Source organism: Durio zibethinus, chromosome 12 (assembly GCF_047325235.1).
Source record: "Durio zibethinus cultivar Kanyao isolate XHJ-2024 chromosome 12, ASM4732523v1, whole genome shotgun sequence".
NCBI classification, from domain to species: domain Eukaryota; kingdom Viridiplantae; phylum Streptophyta; class Magnoliopsida; order Malvales; family Malvaceae; genus Durio; species Durio zibethinus.
In genome coordinates this window covers 26,411,453-26,432,351 of record NC_143173.1, presented here as the reverse complement: position 1 = coordinate 26,432,351, position 20,899 = coordinate 26,411,453, and the positions used below count along the sequence as shown (strand labels likewise).

The 20,899-nt window shown below is 34.1% G+C and overlaps 1 protein-coding gene, 1 long non-coding RNA gene and 2 pseudogenes across 4 annotated transcripts; 1 reads left to right on the top strand and 3 right to left on the bottom strand.

The window, feature by feature from the left end:
* Positions 1–946: 946 nt before the first annotated feature.
* LOC111297861 (receptor-like protein 7) lies at positions 947–9,755 on the bottom strand (annotated as a pseudogene).
* Positions 9,756–10,735: 980 nt separating this feature from the next.
* On the top strand, positions 10,736–11,065 carry LOC149515938 (uncharacterized). Its single transcript, XR_016326224.1, has 2 exons — positions 10,736–10,866; positions 10,939–11,065. It is a non-coding gene; the product is annotated as an uncharacterized LOC149515938 (long non-coding RNA).
* A 729-nt stretch (positions 11,066–11,794) lies between these two features.
* LOC149515937 (dnaJ protein ERDJ3A-like) lies at positions 11,795–14,475 on the bottom strand (annotated as a pseudogene). Its single transcript, XR_016326358.1, has 7 exons — positions 14,347–14,475; positions 14,115–14,305; positions 13,940–14,016; positions 13,380–13,891; positions 12,950–13,289; positions 12,381–12,754; positions 11,795–12,224 (listed from the first exon to the last, which is right to left on the bottom strand). The product of XR_016326358.1 is annotated as a dnaJ protein ERDJ3A-like (transcript).
* Positions 14,476–16,040: 1,565 nt separating this feature from the next.
* On the bottom strand, positions 16,041–19,901 carry LOC111297197 (ERBB-3 BINDING PROTEIN 1-like). Of its 2 annotated transcripts, none has more exons than XM_022891833.2 (10): positions 19,592–19,901; positions 19,361–19,486; positions 19,132–19,216; positions 18,881–19,030; positions 18,597–18,750; positions 17,224–17,439; positions 17,004–17,140; positions 16,823–16,914; positions 16,548–16,727; positions 16,041–16,420 (listed from the first exon to the last, which is right to left on the bottom strand). In XM_022891833.2, exons 2-10 carry the CDS (start codon positions 19,449–19,451, stop codon positions 16,338–16,340), a joined length of 1,188 nt encoding a protein of 395 aa, XP_022747568.2. In that variant the 5' UTR covers positions 19,452–19,486; positions 19,592–19,901; the 3' UTR covers positions 16,041–16,337. The 2 variants fall into 2 exon arrangements, with proteins under 2 accessions (XP_022747568.2, XP_022747569.2); XM_022891834.2 differs by having other exon boundaries at positions 19,361–19,511; positions 19,592–19,729.
* Positions 19,902–20,899: the final 998 nt, after the last annotated feature.

The window sequence follows — 20,899 nt, the reverse complement described above, 5'->3', positions numbered from 1 at the left end:
ATGCTCTCTCAAATAGTTGTTTAGAAGATAGACCTTTGCAAATCATATTTAATCCCTAGATGCAAGTACATCTACAAGTCATGCCAAGACTCCTTCTACACCTACTATACACTCAATTGCTCAACGTAAAGATGCTTTCTGCATTTGCGTTTCTTCTTATTGATGCAAGCAGAACCAGTAAAATAAAAATCACTGATGAAGAATTGCTCTACAACTGCAATAGTTTCCCTTCTATAAATTCTTCAGCCCCTCTTGCACGTCAGCTTCTTCCTTTATCAAGTTGAGGAAAAATCTCTATTATGAATTACTACTGAAATGTATTAAGCAAAATTTTCTTCTTCTGATGTGCCCTGTGGGTGCTCAATATGCAATTTATTCCGGATTTCATTTAAGGCAAAATTCAACTTTTCACAGCAGAGGGAGGTTGAGTTGTTTGTACACAATTCAATCTAATTAGTTGGTCTCAGTAAAAATGGTTATGATTTAGTACCCTCCAAACATAAGATAAGAACAAATGAAATTTTAAAGGCAAAAGGGTTAAAAAATTTTTTTTCTTGAACTAAAATTCAATATTCTTTTTTTTTTTTTTTCGATTAATTAGACACCCCGAACATCTATTTTCATTGGTTGAGCTTTTGTTAAAGAAAAAAATGAATAAATATTTTCGTTCAATCGATGACTTTATTTAATAATAATAGATTTTTAAAGGTTTGATTTAAAATAAAATATTCATAGTTTAATTAATTATAATAAAATATTAGTTACTTAAAATTATTTATTGAATTTTTGTTTAAAAAATACTTTTACCCTTATGCCAATTTTAAATTATTTTCATTTATTAGATAAGTGGCTTCTGCCACAAGTATCATACAAGTTGTTCTGACTTCTGATGAACCTTACTATACTATGCCAATGCAATCATACAAGGATAGTCAGTCAACTGAGTGAAGGCTTTTCTTATTAGCCTAAAACTGAAGAGATGCTGGCTTAGTTTGCAAAACAACATTGCTGCAATGCTCGTTTTCATTATTGCTAGAGCCTCCTCCCCTGACGCCGGTGAGCTATCCTCCCATGATTTCTGCTTTTGCGATCCAGCTGAGGGAGAAGCCTTAAAAGAACACGATCAATGTGCTTATAATACCTTACCCTCCATCTCTTCCAATATATAAGAGGTGTAATGACAATTCCTAAGCCAAAGAAAAATCCTATCTCGGCACTTATCAAATTCCAGTCGACGTGGGTACCAGTCCCAGAATTTGAAGGGCTGCCTTTAGCAGCTGGTAGGAGTTCGCATTGTATGTTCAAAGGAGGTCCACATAATCCAGCATTGTTTTCAAATGAAGCTTCCGAAAATGATTGAAGCTGGGTGCCCGTTGGGATCCGTCCCACTAGCTTATTGTTTGAGACGTTAAGATGTGAAAGGAAATTGAGGTTACCTAGCTGGAAAGGGATCTCACCATCGAAGTTGTTACTTGAGAGGTCCAAGGACTCAAGCTGTCGCAGGTTTCCTAAAAATGATGGCATTTTCCCTGCAAAAGCGTTATGTGAAAAGTTAAGGACATAAAGTGCATTGAATGTTGCGATCACTTCTGGTATTGGCCCTTCAAAGTTGTTGCATGAAATGTCAATGGAGGTAAACACCGTTAGGATCTTCGACAGCTCCAACTCTAAACCTTTCATGGTAACTGTTATTGAGTCCTGTTAGTAATATGGAAGGATTTTTAGGACTTTAAAACGGAGATGTTCGAGCTTTGAATGGGCATCATTTTCAACAGCCTGCATAGCCTCCCAGGTCGACAAGCATGTTTGATGCAGTTTACCACTAAAATTGTTGGACGCTAAGTCAACAATCTGAAGCATTGGCCAGGCACTATTGTTTCCGGGACAATGAATGTTACCATTGAATTTGTTGGATCGTAAAATAAGGACACGCAACTTGGTTATATTCTTCAAATGGCATGGGAACTTGCCGTTGATCTGATTGTTGTCAATATCTAAAACCTCCAGCTTTTTGCAATTGGCCAATGATTGCGGAACGTCTCCTTCCACTTGGTTTTGATTGAGATCTAGGGTTTGTAATCGACAGTTTTCTGGAAATGTGTCAGAAATGATGCTACTGAGATTGTTTCGCCTTAGATTCAGTACTCCAAGAGACACACTCATCCGAGTCAAGCATTGAGGAATTGGCCCACTCAGGGAATTATTAGACAGATCAAGTAGTTGAAGATTTGAACTGTTGCATTACGACCCGGGGATACCCCCAATAAAGTTATTACCTGAGAGGGAGAAGAAAATTGCAAACTGGAGGGAGTCACCAATCTCAGGTGGCAAAACAGAGCTGAAATTGTTGTTTGAGTAATCCAGATAGGAGGCGTAGGGTGGAAGACTTGGTATTTTCCCTTGGAGCTGGTTGGCATGAAGGTCAACAACAACTAGATGAGGCGAAATGTTCTGCAAAGATCCTTCAAATTTTATAAGAAAATTCAGAGAAAGATTTAAGTAAGCAAGGCTTTCAATTTCCCAAATCCAATTTGGTATTTCCCCCAAAATCTGGTTTTTTGAAAGGTCTAGATGGTTTAATCTGACTTGAGTTTTCAAGAAAAAAGGGAATTTGGTCAAGTTGCAGGAAGCCAGCTTTAATGTGGTAATGTTGGGAAAGGAAGACAAAGCAAAATTAGTAGGACTTGCATCAATAGACAAGTCGTTATATGACAGACCAAGATTGGAAAGATTCCTCAACTTTTGAATGTCAGACCATTGTATGAAGCCACTGAAGTTGTTAGAAGAAAGTGTCACGATCTTAAGACCTTGAAGTTCAAATACAGACATTGGATATTGCCCTTGTAAATTGTTGCTGCTAAGATCAAGGGTATCAAGCAGTAAAGAGGCCTTACCATGGAGGTCACCAAGGCTACCACTGAATTGATTTTGGGAAAGGAAAATTTTCTGCAGTGATGGAATGGTTCCACTTAACTGGTTGTTTCGTAAGTCAACACTTACTAGCTTAGAAAGACCTGACCACTCAGTGGAATGAATTGTGCCATTTAGCTGATTAAAAGCAAGGTTTAGTTGTGTAAGATTTCTTGATGATGAGAACGATGGCATTGGACCGGAAAATTTGTTGGATGAAAAATCCAGATAGACAAGCTGTGCGAGTTGCAGCATTGATTCTGGTATTGGTCCACTGAAATTGCAACGTGCGAGCTCTATTATTGTCAATTGCCCAAGGTTACCAATAGATTCTGGTAGTTGCCCGCCTATATTTGTGTCACTGAGTACCAATGTCTGAAGAGATGTATTCAGCGGAAAATCTTGAATGGAACCTTTGAGTAATTTGTTGTTGGACAAGTCAAGAGTCCGTAATGTAGTTGCATGGAGGATTTCTTCTGGGAGTCTTCCAGTCAGGCCAGTAGCACTAAGACGAAGGGAAGTTAAATTTCGGAATTCTGCAAAGAATTTTGGAAGTGGAGGATACAAAATGTTGCTGTCCAGGCGGATTACTAAGAGAGACCGAAGCTTGGAAAAGGAAGAATCTATAGGTCCTGAAAGATAACAGAGGGACAGGCTCAACACTTGCAAATTGGTCGGTGACGATTAGGCCTGACACCACTCATTTCCCCTGGCTGATATATTAACGCCATCAAGATGGAGAAATCTTAGCCTGGTGAGATTTCGAGCAAGCATCTCTAGGTTTGGCTTCTCGAGTTTCAAGGACCTTCCAAGATAAAAATCTGTAGATAAGCCAAGAGTAACCAACCTTGTCATGCGTGAAATCTCGGCTGGAATCTGTCCTTCAAAGCCAGAATTTGACAAATTAAGATAACTCAAATTTGCAAACTCGTCAAATTCGGAAGGAAAAGCAAAGATGGGTCTGTTATAAGTCAAATTGAGTTGCTGCAGATGCTGAAGATGGAAAAGAATGCATGAATTGTCAATTCTACCAGAAATCCATTGGTTGCTCAAGTCAAGGCCGATCACCCGACCACCTGCTTCGCACTTACACCATCCCAAGAACAGCAATCCATGGTTTGATTCCATTTCACCAGCTTTCCTAATGAAGCAGAATTGAAGCTGCGTTTCAGTTCGAGCAACAAAGAATACTTTTTGATATGATACATTTGTTGATAATAAATGTCATCGAAAAGTCACCAAATTTTTTTTTAAGATGAAAAGGTACAAAAATATAACTTGAAGTTTATAGAGAATTACAGAAAACATAAAAATTTCAAGAGTTTTAAATAAAATCTTACTTTAATTAGTGATTTTTAGGATTGATTTGTCTTTCCCTTCCTATCTTCTTCTGCTAGAGGGTTAGTTTTAAGGGTGAGAAAAAAATTGAGAATTCCAAAAATCAATTTGAAATCGTAGGGTTATTTGGTTCGGATTAATTTTTTTTTTATTCGGTTTAGATAAAATTCATATATTAAATGTATATATTATGTTCGGATCAAATTTTGGATTAGGAGGTAAAAAATTAAAAAAAAAAAAAACAAACCGAATCAAATTATATATTTTTCTTAGTTTTTATATATTTTTTAAATTTTTATAAAATAAAAATAATAATTTTATATCAAAATCTACTTAAATATAATAAAATTATATTAAAATACTATATAAAAATTAAAAATCAGTAAATCGAACCGAACCGATAAAATTCAGTTCAATTCAATTCGGATCGAATGAAAGTTCGGTTTGAATTCAGATCGAATTTTAAATTTTCATTATATTATGCAATATCCAAAAAAATTGAAGCAAATTCGATTTGAACTGAACCATTATCAACCCTAATTAATTTCTCTCAAATCCCCTATTTTTCTTTCTCATAAAAATAAACATCGTAAAATAAAACTACTAATATAATAAGAACGTTTTTATAATAAAATAACTTTTATTATAAATAAAGAACCTACTGAATCAAATTCAATTATGATTGTAATACACAAGCCCAATTCATACCTTAATTAGTAGACCCAGCCCATATGTTTAAAAAAAAAATAGAAGAAAAGCTTTGCCAATTTTCTTTTGATAGTTTCTCTAAGAGAAAAAAGAATACGAAAACTAGAAAAAAAACAACTCTAAAAAAGAGAAAAGAATGGCTGAAATTGAGAATTTAATCATACAATTGAAGATTTGGAGATTTGGAGGTAAAACTTACTTTTAAACTCTTTAATTTTGGTCTTTGTGAGAAAAACCCAAGTATTAGGTTAGGATTTTTAATATTTTAAATTTTCAAGCAACATTTCAGTAACTTTTTGATGAAATTATAGGTACCAATGGAAAGATCTCTTCAAAGCTTTTCTAATGGTATATGTGGTACTTCATTTGGTTAAGTAATTTAAGAGAATTGAAAGTTTGAAATTATTGATTTTTTTTATTTTTGATAGTTATAAATGCTCAACTTTGAGCCGCTGGAACTCGTTACTTCGATGATTAATTCGATTGAATTTTATGTGTTTTTTATAATACGAAATGTAAACTTTTTAATGGTAGAATTGGTTTGTTTAAATGATTTATAGGCTAAGTGAATCGAAGCCCCAAAATAGGCTTTATGAATCTGAAACCCTAAAAAATCTAGGTTGTTTGTGATAATTTGCAAAGGTTTGGCCTTTGAAACTTAGGCTTCTGGAAATCATTTTTGGTGAAACGAAGTTTTAAGTTATAGTATTACATTCCTACTTTAAATTACTATTTTCCTTTGTTACTAGGAATTGTAGGGTATTAGAAATTTTGTAGTTCAAAGTAAGCCTAATGATTACGAAATACAAAAATTTCAAATCATAGAAACTTCTATTTTCAATTATTTTAAAAGTTATTTCCAATCAATATTTAATGTATTTAGTTATAAATTACTTGAATTTCAGTTATATTATTTTAATGAATTTAACTTATGTTAATTTCATGTTATTAGTATTATGAATGGACTATTAAATTATATTTGTAATGCCACAATCTCACATTAGGATGCTTTGAGAATCTGCTATAATATATATGTAAAAGCTTAAACCTAAATCTGTGAGGCACTTTTTCTAAAACAAAATCGTGAGATCTTTGGGTGAAAGCGCACAATACCTCATAGGTTGGGTACGGATATCCACAAATGGTATGAAAGTGGTTACCATTCGAATAGGAGCTAAGTGCTATATCGTGTAAGCCACCTCTATAATCTTACAGGAGGTAAGTGCTACACGGTGGGAGCCACTTTTAGAATCTTAATGTTTGGTGTGATCCTATGATTTGTGTATTCTTTGTGTTAGGCTTGCCCAATATTTGGTGTGATTCAGTGGATATATGTGGTTTATGTTAGGCTTTATAGGGATGTCAAGCTTTAAGGAGAGAATTTTGTAACACCTCAATCCTACATCAGGATACTTTAAGGATATGTTATGATATATATGTAGAGGCTTAAACCCAAACTTGTAAGACACCTTTTGTGTGATAAAACCGTGAGACTTTTAGGTTAAAGCGAACAATATTTCACAAGTTAGGTGCGATTTTTCACAAATGGTATTAAAGTAATCACCAGTCAAATGAATGCTACATAGTGAGAGCCACCTCTATAATTTTAATGTCTAGTTTGATTTTATGATCCATGTGTACTTTATGTTAGGCTTGATAAGGATGCCAAGCTTTAATAGAGAGAGTTTGTAACGACTCAATCCTATATCAGGATGCTTTGAGGATCTACTATAATATATATGTAAAAGCTTAAAACCAAGTCTATGTGGCACCTTTTGTAGAATAAAATAGTGAGATATTCGAGTCAAAGTAGACAAGACTTTATAGGTTAGGTGCGAGTCTCTACAATATTCATATTTACAAAAAAATAATTACTATTAAATGTTAAAAATTAAATATTTGTAAAAATTTATGTTACTACTAATTTTTATGTTTTAATCCTTAATTTCATAGTTATACTCAATTTTAGACATTTTGTTATATTAAAAAAATATTTTATATGCTAAATGAAAATACTTTCAAATAATTTTTAATTGTCAAAAAGGTTGACACACAACCCAATTTGCTTAGAATGACTAACGAAAAGTTTGCTTTGTTAAATTTATATTTTTGGGTTAAATTCTGATTTTTGAATATTTCTTGAATTATTAAAATATTAAGAGAATTGAGTGATTTGCTACTTAAGTTTTGGTCTAGCGCATCAAGTAAGTGACTTAATATCATTTTCGATTTTTATATCCCTAAAAATTAGCCTCAATATGTTTAAAGTTGAAATATATAATATATATTGTTTTGTCCATTTGTTTTGCAAATCGGGTTTAGCATGTAAAATGTATATGACTTCTTTGTTATGAGTTTGGAATATAGTTTGATATTATTTTGATTTTCGAATATGATTTCGTAATAATATATTTTTATATCCATCATTTGTCGAAATATGAAATTTTTCTTTGAAATGATTAAGGAATTTACTTTGTATGGATTATGTTTTGAGAAAATTTATAAATATTGAATTGTATATGTTGGGTAATCTGAAAATATATTTTGTTTTTGTCTCCTAGTATGACTATGTTTTGACCTTGCAAATAGGGGTTAATTATTAGTTATATCGACATGTACTTCGTGATATTGATACTGGTTTCAAATCGTGTCATTGGTTAAGAATAGTGGTTTTTGTTCACCATGCCATTTGTGATATATTTCTATCCCATTACACTAAAGGGGTTATTGTGATTTTAGTTATGTCCAATTGCATTAACATGTTAATTATGATTGTTAGTGCAACGATCTAGTTGCTTTTGATATACTCCTATCCTATTGCACTAGAGGGAAAATTCTAATTCTGACTTATACGACAAGGGTTAAGTGTTGTTGTAGTATAGTATGTGAGACTTATAAAATTTATAAATTTATTATATTGATTCCATTATGTGAAATGAGAATCTGGTTTTGAGAATATATTTATGAATATAAGATTACCCAAAATATTTTTAATTCATTTAGTTAATGTCTTGGCCTAAATATTTTGTAGCATACTTAATCCAACTGAAGAGATGTCAGTTACTTGCTTAGTCATCGTACTTATTCTTTTAGTTTTTTTTATTTTTTCAAAATTGGATGTTTATATTTTAAGAGGTTTAATCTTGATAATTAATTGGATTAGCGAGATTAACATCTATCTTTAACTTGGCATAGCTTTTAAATGAGTATTTTATTATTGATTCTAAAAAATTTGTTAGTAAGAATTTTAATATATTTAATCAAATTGTAAAGAATATAATTTTGTAAACTTGAGATTTTGTAAAATATTATTTTAAAAATTATTAAAAATTTTGATTTAGTTCAATATCTATTATTTTGCATGTTTGTGAGATTCATCTCATAAATATACAAAATTGTTACGTTATAAATGTTAGGTTTGAGACATGACAATGATAAAACAAGGGCCTATAATAAAATTTTAAGAAATAAGTATTTTTTTTAAATCATAAATCATATAATATAACATTTTAATTGTATGCTAATTTTATGAGTTTTACACAAACGTCACTGTTAATATCGATTATCGTTGGTTAAAATTAAAGTTCGAATGAAAAGTACCATTGGCTTTGTTAAACTATCGTCCTCGACACAAACCTAGGTGCAGAACTCAAATTTCACAACTGAAAAACCTCCAAATCTCAATTTTGCTTTTACGTTGGGCTGTCGGCTTCAAGGTGTCTTGCCAGCTGGGAAATTTTAACATAATCAGTCAAAGTCTTTGATATGATTTGTCCTCCTCCTCTTTACCTGGTGGCCCAGTAGGCTCTAAAGGTCCTGGTCTTGAGCTATGATCTCTCCTTTCCCCGCTCCTGTCGACCAAAAAAAAAAAAAATCTTTGATATCCGGCTTCAAATTATCTGATTAGCTTGGAAATTTCCAAATGAAGCTATAGTCAATCAAGTCTTTGTTATGCATCTTCGAAGTAGTTGCTTCGGTTGTTGTTCTTTTTTTTCTTTGTTAATTAATACTAGAAATTCTAAATCGTGTTGGGAGGGAGCTTTTTGACTGCATGCTTACACCTTTTCTCCATCCTTCTTGCCGAGGAAAAACTAAAGATGCAAATTACATTCTTCAAAAGTCTAAAAATTCAAGACATGCCTTTAATTACCATGAAATCGGTGGTGGTAATCTACAATTATTTTTATTACAATATTATAAATAATCTATCATAATCAAGATTTATGCAAGAATCAATTATTTAAAATTGTGAGCTGTACATAATTTTTAATGAATCTTACATAATATTAAATAATTATTAAATAATTACTTTACAATAATTATAGATAAGATGCTCATATAATAATAATAGATTTGAAGTGTTTTGCATGGATTATTCAATGCAACAAAATCGGTTATCCAAAACATCAATGATATCCAAGTATACAAGTGTAATTGTTTATTATAAAATGTAATTCTTACTTTTTTTTTTTTTCAAATAAATACTCCTAATATTCTTATTAATTTTGTTGAGAATAAAATTTTTTCCTTTTAACAATTAGAGAAAATAAAATCTTACACTAAAATATAAATTTTTTTTCTATATTCACCATTTACCTTACAGTTAAATATAATATATCAATATAAATATAATATATATATATATATATATATATGTTTTCATGGTCCAATAACTTAGCTTACATAAGATACAGAAGTTTCGAGTTTTAAAAGTTTTTATGTTTTATGAAATACATAGCTTCTTGGTCTAATTACTAACTCAAAAACAAATACAATAACTCAATATCTTTTATTTGCATATTTTCTTTAATTAAGAAAATTCAGGATTCAATTAATATTGATTGTCATCACTCAATCATAACTTATACACTCTTTTTCCTTTTATATCTTTAGGAAGAATATTTACGATTTAAAAAAAATGCCTTTATTTCCACATGATTATTTGCCAAATTTATTCTCACAAAATTTGTTAGCAAAATCTTCATTTGAATATAATAATGTTTTTAGTAGTATTTCATTTATTTCTTCATTTGGGCCACTTACAAACAAGTGATCTAATTTCTGGCCCAACTAATCTAACATTGTTGAAGGTGGATTTGGATCGGGTAACACGTAAGGCCCCTAGGGCTTCTATATAATGAGGTAAAAGAAAGTGTCGCGAGTTTTGTTGCCGCCTCTGTCTCTGCTAGGGTTTCTGGAGCAACTAAGAAAACGAGACTGTAAGCCTTTCGTCATCCAGTCACCATGAGAGCCAAGGTAATTTATATATATATATATATATATAAATACTAAGCTGAGTAAATACCATCTTTTTTTATTATTATTATTATGAAAGCCGTCCTTCAATATTAGTAGTATTTTATTGGTTTTCATTTGTCATTTGTTGAATGATTCTTAACAGTGGAAGAAGAAGCGTATGAGAAGATTGAAGAGAAAGCGCCGAAAGATGAGGCAGAGATCCAAGTAGACATAGCAAATCTCTCCCGTTCAACAATGTTTCAGTAATCGCCAATGTTAGTTCATTTTTAGGGTCTAAGTGATCTGTCAGTCGGTTTTGATTCAGTTTTTGAGCAGTGGATGTTTCAGTTTTTAAATCGTTGAGAACTGTTGATGGATTCTATCAAAAGGGTAGTATTTTACTAGTATTATTTTTGTTTTTTTTTTTTTTCTGATTATTAAATTTGTGATTTCACTTTGACTGGGAATGTTGATGAATGTCAAATTGTTGCGTGGAATGGCATCATGACAGGAATGTTATGGATTTAGGAAGGTCCTTATCAGATGATATGAGAGCTTCATTCGATGTTGTCAGTGGATTAGGACTCATTAACAAGGACTTGAGATTGTCGAACTCATGAACAAGGACTTTGAGATTGTGAACAGAGTTCCACAATCACATGGTCGAGTCGAGTATGTCATCAAAATACTTTATTACCTTAAATCTTGAAACTTTGATTGATTTATTCCTGTTTTTTGTCACAGTATCCCAATCCTAAAACTACTCTTAACAGAGAAACCAGAATTTCAGGCCATGGTGGTGTGTAATGTGTATGAATCTGTAAATTACCAGAATTTTTTTATAAACGACGGCCGTACAACTTTTAATTAATCCTTGCTGGTAAACTTAACCAGTAATCAGAATTGCATAAAATGGAAAAGAAACATGAAAGATACATTAGCCGTTACATATTGGTATTATGCGTATAAACAATTGAATTTAATGGATTGGTGACTAAGCTCTAACAACAAATTACTAAATCAAAAAAAAAAAAAAATCATCCAACAAAAAGAACGAATCTCATCCTTTTATAGTCATCCCTTTTTTTAAATCTAATGGAGATGCTTAATTACTAATTAATAGTGCGATAAAAGGTAATAATAAAAGGTAATAAAAGTAATATTATAACAAGTAATGATAAATTCGTTTTTAAATTACCTTCGTGCAATTTTTTTTTTCATTCTCTTAGTTGTTTTGGATAAAAACTTTTCATCTATTCTTCTGTCCCCTTACATATAGATGCCTTGGGCTTGTCGCGAAAAGAAGTCCAATTCCCCGTAACCAAACAGAGACCCGAGAGAAGCAGGGGTAGGCGGTCAAATCATAGGAATAATAAGGGAACTAGTTACCTTCTAACAAGTCTGTTCGACCTTGTAACAAGCAGTGGAAACTTGCAAGAGAGCCTTGGTCTTGAACAGTTAGTGGCATAGAATTGCAGGAAAAAGCCTATCAACGATGGAAATGAACATCAACGGCCAAGGTACGAGCAATGCTTTTATAAAACTCCCCTTTCATGATGCGTATGTTCGTCAACTCATAAAACGAACATGATGATGGAAGAACACCACTCGAGGTGGCATGTAGGATGGAGCCAAGGTGTTTTGTATTGTTTAAATGTTAAGAATTTCTGATAATGCGATGACTCTGCACTCTGTACATGGATTCGGAAACCACAACCTGTACTCATAACACCATTGACTGGTTCACTTGAGAACAGGCTTCTGGCGTGTGCTGGTAAATTTTGTGTCTCCATTAAGAACCGAGCTCATGAATTTTTCTACTTCTTCCATGGTCATGTCACCCGTAAATGCTGCAAACTTCCCCTTCCGAGGTTTATAGGCCACAAGGAAGTTGCTGATGATTTGAATCCATATTTATCAAACACACTTAAGAATGATGGCTGCTTGGTAGCATCTAAGAGGACATAGGATATGGAATCTCTAGAACAAGAGGCCGAATTCTGTCTCCTTGATAGTGATTTCTGAGAAACCTAAAGCACAAATTATGCCACAAGTAAGAAGATTGAATTTGTATGTAACAAGGGCCGTAGAAACTAAATTATAAGACTACAAAATTCCTCTTGCACCTTTTGGGTTGTTTTCACCAACTGATAAATCTGTTCTTAGGAGAATGGAAGTTTTCTCACCTCAGATAAAAGGGAATCCAGCTTCTCCCTACCTCTGGATGATCGGAATGCACCTATAATACAGACATGAGTTTTATCCCCACAAAGAGCATCAAAGTTTGACACTGTCAACAAAGGTAACTGTCTCTCAGTGGAATCTGGTCTCTCCATGGAATCTGTCTGCATTTTGCTAGTCTGAGATGAAGCCATCTTTTTGTTCTTCTTCTCAAAACTGTCAAGCAACATACTGAGATCTTTGATTGCAGACTTCAAATCCTTCACAGAAATACCAGATTTCAGGATGTGTTTCTCTCCGTTGGACAGCAACCCAGCAATAGCTGGAAGTGCATCGACACTTAACTTCTTCACAGCTGGATCAGAAACATCGTGAACCTACATAAATAGTGAAAGAGCCTGAATTTAATAGAAAATCAATTAAATATTTAATAATTTCTCTAAAATTTCTGAAGTTGTGAACGTATCTATCCTTTGCCAGGAGTAAAATTGACTAGAGTAGACATGTTTCTAATTCATAATAAGGTTTCAAAGCAGCATATTTCCTTTTAAACTGGATCTTGAAAACATACCCTCTGCATCATAGAAAATGAATCTTTTATGATGCAATCCACTGAGAACACGCCAAATCACAGGCGTATCCTTTTTGGTAGAAAGAAGCATCACCCTTGGGTATTTTTCTACAGTACTAGAAGACAAGTCAAAATGATTTAGGCTAATCCTTTTTGAAAACCTTGGTAAATGATCTTGGCAAAATGTTTTGACATTCTTAGCAATCAAATCACCCTTGTATTCTTCTAGAGAACCCTTCTCACTTCCTTTGTATGAACAAGCAAACAACCTTGGTAATCTCCCAGGAAGCACAGCAAGATCCTTACAGAAAGACGACTCAGTTTCACAATTTATGCTCCCAGCCTATTGCAAGAGACCAAAAGAAAGGTAAGATAACGGAAGCAATGATTAGCAAAAACAAAATTATAGAAATATTTTAAAATGCAACAGTACCTTTATAGCTCCTCGCAATAAACTGGCCACCTCCTCTATGATGGACTCGTAATATTGTTTCCCCTGTAAGGACGGTGTATAAGATAACAAAAGCCAAGTCATCCCTTGGTCAGCTATTTCTTTTCTAAAGACCTCAGAATTTATGGCTCTGATGCTATTAGGTGAACTCCCAGATCGAGAATGAGACCTGCTCGAACCACTAAAATCACCACCAAATTGAGCACCCTGATCTTTCATACCATCGCCAAAGAAGCCAGAGAAAATATCATTAAGATCAAAACCAAAGGAACTTGATCCACCAGGGCCACCAAAGGAAAATGAGAAAGTCTGGGAACTTCCCTGCCCACCCATATGCTGCCATCCACCAGGTCCAGATGTAAACCCACTCTGTCCAGGTCCACCGCCAGTGAAATAACTATATCTACTGTAATCCCCAGGGTGGCCAGCATCAAATCTACTATATCTACATATAGAAAGAGAGCAGAAATTAGAAGGGACCCAAAGTTCCCTACCTTGTAAGGGTCAATGGTTTTGGCCTCTGCGTATAAAACTAGTAACACTGATAAAAGAGCAAAGGAAATTGGCGATCGAATTTTCATCTTTGTCACAGCCGGAGATCTTTTCTTGAGTTGCGAATCTTTTATTTTGAACCGAATTGTGGGCTGTATCAAGAAACAGACCGGGGGGATTATGATGGTTGCAAAACAAATAAGTCGGGGCGGGGAATTGAAAAACTTCCAGTTGGTTCGGGGTCCTGAGACCATTGGACACGTGGCATATGGATATGCTCCCACGCGCTCTGACCAGTAGCATTTCAAGAATGCCTCCAAGTGCAAAACTAAACGCCTCACCCACTGCCGATGTAAACGTGCTTTAAAGTCTTGGCAACAGCCTATAGCCATCAACATCCCGTTATCTGTCTGTTCCTATCCATCTAAACAAAGAAGCTTCATAAAGGACAAAACACTGATAACCTTAACAGCTTTCCCTTCAAGCCAAATGAATTACCCTCAGAATCAAATCCATTTAGACAAATAAACAAACCATGTCCATCCCATCCACAGGTTTCCAACATAATTTGATTGTTAGCGAACATTAATCTCTGAAATCTGTGGGAAAAAAAATATCATTCCTTGACCACTCCAAATCCAGCGTATAGATGCTCTCTTTTCAGGTCTATGCGTTTGAAGCAGGCTCATCTTTGTTGGCTTCCTCTGTCTTGGCTTTGTCTTCCCCGTCTTCCTTAGCCTCGGAGGCAGCATCACCCTCTTCTTCTTCTTCTTTCCCATCGCTTTTACTTTCTCCCACACTCAACTTCTCAAGGAGACCGGCAGTGGCTGTGGCATCTTCGTTTTCCTCTTTCTCTCTCTGACATTCAGCAACCTCTTGAACCATCTCCATGAAAGACTTGCAATCTGAACATAGTCGAATATTGCAAACAAACATTGTAGTAGTGCACCAAAAATTGGTGCACTATTTTCACTTTGCATGCATATACACAAGATCATCTACCAAAATTGGTACACATTTTCCCACATTTACAATTACAACAGTATAATATTGAACAGATTTGGTTAGAAAGAATGAGAACTCAAAAGTGGACATCTGTTAAAAAAACCAACTGTAGTCTACAATATGCTACAGAGAATTCAACCCTCAAAGCACCCATGAAACATGAAAATTCACATGCACAGGAATAAGAAGAAGGACAAAAAAGGGTAGCAACATCTTGCATACTTTCCCAAAACCCATAATGAAGACGGTAAAATCATAAAAAAAAAAGAAGAAAATAACAGGGTAAATATGGATTCTGATTTGCCTTTTTCTAATTATTAAGTCTCTGTTTGTAACCCTTCCTTTAAGCAATTAATTCAACTTATTTACTCTTTCTTTAGTTAGTTTAGCAGAGGTTAGTAAGGGGTGATTTCTTTGCATCCCTAAGACTTCAAAGCAATTTCCTACATAAGTCAGATAGCTCTCTGCAATCAGAAAAGTATTTTCAGTAGCCTTAAATGAAACCTCTTAATCGAATTTTAAGAGCTTTAAGATGCTGTATCGCAGAACATTCCACTCTCCATCGAGTCCCCACTAAAGGTCACTTCAAAATCAAATAAAGATTTTTAAAAAAGCTATCCTTGTAAACTAGACATCAAAATACTATACTTGATTTGACTTCTATATGATTTACTCTACTTTCTAAACCACTATTTGTAGTAATTAAAATAATTAAGAAAAAACCCTCCATTCAACAGTTAGAACTCATCTCAGCAGCACTGTTGCCGCCGTGCTTAAGCTTCGAGAGGGAATATATAACGAGTAAAAGTGAAAGAGCCTAGTGGGAGCGGAGAAAACGGAGGAGGGCGGTTTGGTTTATAATTTTAGGGCTTTGGTGTCGGGCGGGAGCCGGGTGGTAGGGTTGGTGGTGCCAAGTTATAACGGGAAAAAACTAAAAAGAAGAAAGAGAAAGCAAAAGGGCTTGCTCAGTTGTAAAGATTTTTTTCTTTATTATTTATAATTTTACGATATTTTATTTTTATCCTTTTTGCTTTAACATTTGGAGTACGGTGAAATATAACTGTCATGCTTCCTGTCATATCCCCCACTCCCACTACCAAAGAATTGAACACGTTTCTTATGCTATCAGACAATCACCAAATATGGTTAGAGAATATTTGGTAATTTTTCTCCCAATTGAGAATCATCACCCGTGCATCGTGTACTTGTAACAAAGAAATTGTTTACATATGTTCTTCTAGAGCTCCAGTAACAACCAGGTTTAACCAACACATGCCAATAAAGTTATTAACTTCGCTTACTAGGAGTTCATTTGGATAAGACACGAGGACATGTGAGACAACCCAATTAGGGTCAATGAGTAACTTATAACCAACCAGATACAAGTGAACAAAGTACCAAAATTGAAAAATACGAGGAGACAAGAACATGATAATGTTTTTTTTAAGATGCACCACCATTTGTTGATACATCCATAGGCTCAACTTCAGCTTCAGCGGATTCCTCAGCTTTATCATCCTTCTTACCTGCAACGCATGTACACCTTGTGTTTACTACATAACCCTAAAAAATTTGATTCCAATATATCATAATATTTGATCTCACAATCTCACAATCTTAAACCATGTTAGTTTGTCCTTCTATACATCATACCTTTCTTCTTCTTCCCACCACCTTTTTTCTTCGTCTTTGTTCCCAAGGCTAACCAGGCCTTGACTTCAGGATCATCTATTACCTTGGTTGGCTGCAGCTCCTGCAAAGGATGGGATGTAATCCGATCTGATCCGTTAGGCATTAGCAACACGGTGAACTTGATATGAGCAACATAATCGCCTGCAGAATTATAGTTCAGAATGTGTTAAGCTCATTGTGACAACAGGTTCTATCTCATATCATTATTAAACAAGATTTCAGCCATGACTTCTTACCAGGCTTCTCATGAAGAACAGGATATGGCTGCAAGAGGTCATGATTAACACATTCAACTAAACCTAGACGAGCTCTTTTCTCTTCCAAAGCCCTGTATGAAGAAAATCCACATCAAACCATTAAACAGCAGAAATAAACACCAATGAATATTCACAACATATGCGTTTAACAATCATAGACCGAGCAGTGAATGGCAGGATGGGAAATCTCTGATTTATTTCACTGAAAATAAATCGAGAGGTCTTCATCTTTAAATGATAATTCTTGTCAACTGCTCTTTTATAAATAGTTGTCTGCTTCTCATCCAACAGCTTTGGCTGCAATTTAAACGCATAGAAATCTTAAGAACAAAATTATTATGACATAAGCATAGAGACAGCAACAAGAAAAAGACAATTACCTTGCCTTCACCAGTGCTTGCAACTATATCTACTGCATAAACTTCATTCTCCTCAAACTCCACATCATCGACTTTTGCATCTGGGTTGGAGATGCTTAGTATGACTTTGTTTCCATCTATCACAAACTGCTTCAGTTGATGGCTAAGAACACCTTCAACAATTTTGCAGTCATAAGCTGCAGCAACCTTCTGAATTGCATCTGTTACATCTTTATTCTGCCATTAAAATGATAATGAAAACAAATTAAGTACAACGAAGAATATCAATAAAATAAGTGGGGATGCAAGTTTTAAACAGTATAAAGTACAAATGAAACTAGCAACGTCTCCATCTGTTCAAAAAGGGAGGAAATGCTAAAAATAATATCCCTATCAGAGTAACCATGACAAAAGCCTCGCTTGGATGCTGGTCCATAGCTTTTGAAAACTTTCATCACATAGGGAAACTAGGATCTGAGGACTTTTTGAAAATACCAAACCATATAAGGTAGATTTTACAAGAATTAAAAAGAAAACCATGGAACTCATACAAGTTGCCTTTCCACTGATGCAGGGGAGCTGGGTGGTTAACTTGGAGGTTACAGTGTAAGGCATAAAGAAATCGATTATACACGATACTCTATCAGTGTAAGTGTGTAACTATGACTTAAAGATGCTACGTTGGGAACTAAATCCATAGCCCTGAGATTATCTTCATCATGTACAAATCATGTGAACCAAACATTACCCAACCAGCAAAAGGGGGTTGGGGGGGGGGGGGGGAACCAAAGTTTATAGCAGCAAGCTGACACCACAGAAATTAGAGTAGTACAAGTCCATTTAACTGACACAGTTTCTCAATAGTTTGACAAAATAATGAGGGTAACACCCACTTTGTGTTAGTGATAAAGAAAATGTTGGCCCACTTAGGCAAATTGGGATAAACCAGTAAAAGATGTATTACCCTAGGCAGCCTAGCATGACCAACATAATATTGGCAACAGGGAAAAGAGGAGATCAACAAGAAATTGATCACCTCGGCAAAGTTGCCAAGCCTTCAAATTTCTATTCTATATCTTACAATCATTTCCAAGAATTAAATCAAAAGGTTGTTGAGAGATAAATTCCCCTATCAGAGTAACTATGACAAAAAGCTTCATCTGGATGTAGATCCGTAGCTAATAAAAAAAGTTCATCATTTAGGGGATCAAGTGAAAGTCAAAACTGAAAACACAGTCTTTACAATTTTCAAAAACCAACCACAAATCCAACTTGAAAATAAAAAGTTTGGCTCAAGAACTTTGAGCTAGCAAAAGCACAATAGCTAATGAAACATTCAAAGAACACAAAAGGATAAAACAGAATGTCAGAATATAGATACACAAAACAATTACCTTCTTTCCAGGCCTGACAAGCCTCAAGGCAACTTCAGCCGCAGTATTTGCAGCAGCAACAACATCAGCCTGCCTGCCAGTGACTGGCCCATCCTGAATAACATGAGTGTGTGCAACTACAGCAATAAACCCATCAATGTGGCAACCCATATCACTGTATCCAGGTAAAAAAAAAAAAAAAAGAAGCAATTTAGTTTTCATTCAAAAGCATGAAACCCCCACAAGAATATTCAAAAACATTGAAATAAGATAAAAAAAAAACATAAATGATATATGAAGCTCACATCTTCACCATATCACCTTCTTCCAACTCCGACGTGTCACTAGCAAGTGGAGAGAAATGACAGACAGTGTTGTTAACAGAAAGGCAAGTAGGGAAGGCAACACCCCTCTCAATCTTCCTCTTAACATTCTTGTACATGTTGCTTGTTTGCCTTCACATTGCATAAACAAAAACAATAAGCCATAAATTACTAGTTTTATTATCAATTGCCAACTTATAAAAACCCTAAACCGGCAGAAACCAAACTCTTACTCTCTGATAAATACATCACCCTTCTCACAAATGTCAACAATCTTGGCTTTTGGCTTGCATTCTTTAACAACTAACTGTAACGCCTCTGCAAATTTTCAAACATAATAATAATAATAAAAAGAAAACCCAAAAACTAAAGCAATATTAAATTCAAAACCCATTTCTAATAAGCTAAAGAAAATAACAAGAAACATGAGAATTTAACTGAATAAAAAGAGAAGAGATTAACTGTTAACGATCTCAGCAGCGCTTTTGTATTTAGTAACAACTTCAGGGGAAGTGAGATCCAACTCCTTTTCCTCTCTCTCATCATCCGACATCGCTTTGCGCAGCTTATCAAAAATCTATTTACTTCCTGAAAGAAAAGGAGAAAATATATACTAGAATATCAGTTGTGATAATGGAAAACCAGGCAAGAGATTGAATGGGATAATTGTGATTGAGAAAGAAAGGAGCTCACTGGTTGAAATCGGCGGCAGTGAGTGAAGGAGCTAGGGTTTTGGAGGGGTTACAAGAAAAGAGAGAGTATACTAAATAAATATAAATAAATACAAAATACGGGGGAAGCGAGGGTGGCCAAACTAGGGTTACGGTCGTTACGGCAGGGTTTGCTTTATATAGGAGTTCGCTTACGGTCTCACCCGGTAGAGTTTTGTATTTTTATTCTTGCAGTAAAAAAGCACTCGTTTGTTTGTGCCTTTGAGAACTTGGAGGATTAAGCATAAATACGGTGCAAAGGATACATCAAAGTTATTCGAGTGATAAATTTTGAATTTGATTTAATTATTATCAAATTAAATTTGAGTAATTTAATTTATTAAATAAATTAAATTTAAATATTTAAATATTTGATTTAAATAATTTATAATTTAATTAAAATTTTAAAATTTAATATATTTTTATTATTTAATAAAAAATATTATTTTATTTATATATATATAAATTAAACTCATAATTAAATTCAAGTATATAATTAAATTTAAAATCAAATGTAAGAATTAAATTTATTTTTATTAAATGTTTCTAATTAACAATCTCAAATAATTTAATTTTTATTTTAAAATAAATTTAAATTTAAATTTTAAAATTTAATTAACTTTGAGCTATATTTTGAATAATAAATTTCGAATTAAATGTAAGCTTTCTCACTTGATCGATTTTATTTGGCTCAGTTACACTTCAAATCTCTGCTCTACTGGGACCAAAGAGGCCCATTTTCAGGCCTACGCTCTGTATTTTACATTCTCCGACAAGGCTGTGGGCTAAACCATAAGGTCCGTAACCTTCAAATGATCTCTTCGAATTTATAAGGATGGGGATGGCAAGCTGCAGCCATGCAGGTCGTAAAATGAAAATATATTTAATAATATCTAAATTTTTTACATTTGGAATACACTGTGTGTCAATGTTTGCCACGGTTAACGCAATCAGAATAATTTGAGCTGGGACTGGGGTTGCATGAACCCTTAAAAGGCCTAGAAGATCATCCTAGCCATGCGGCCTGATGGAGCCCAACAACTTGATGAAATGCAGAAGTTAATTGGGTGGGTTCAGTGCCGACATTAGTTGAGTCAAATCCAGACACCAACATACACCACCGTTCCAGGCAGTTGGGGGCCCAATTCACTGAATGGATAAAATATTTTCATGCTTAGTCTCCCAAGTTGGGACAACTTTTGACCAAAAGAAAAAAAAAATTATCACTTGTATTGAATTACTTGAGCTGGTCAAGTAAAGTGATAAAGTATAAGTTTAAGCCAACATCTTA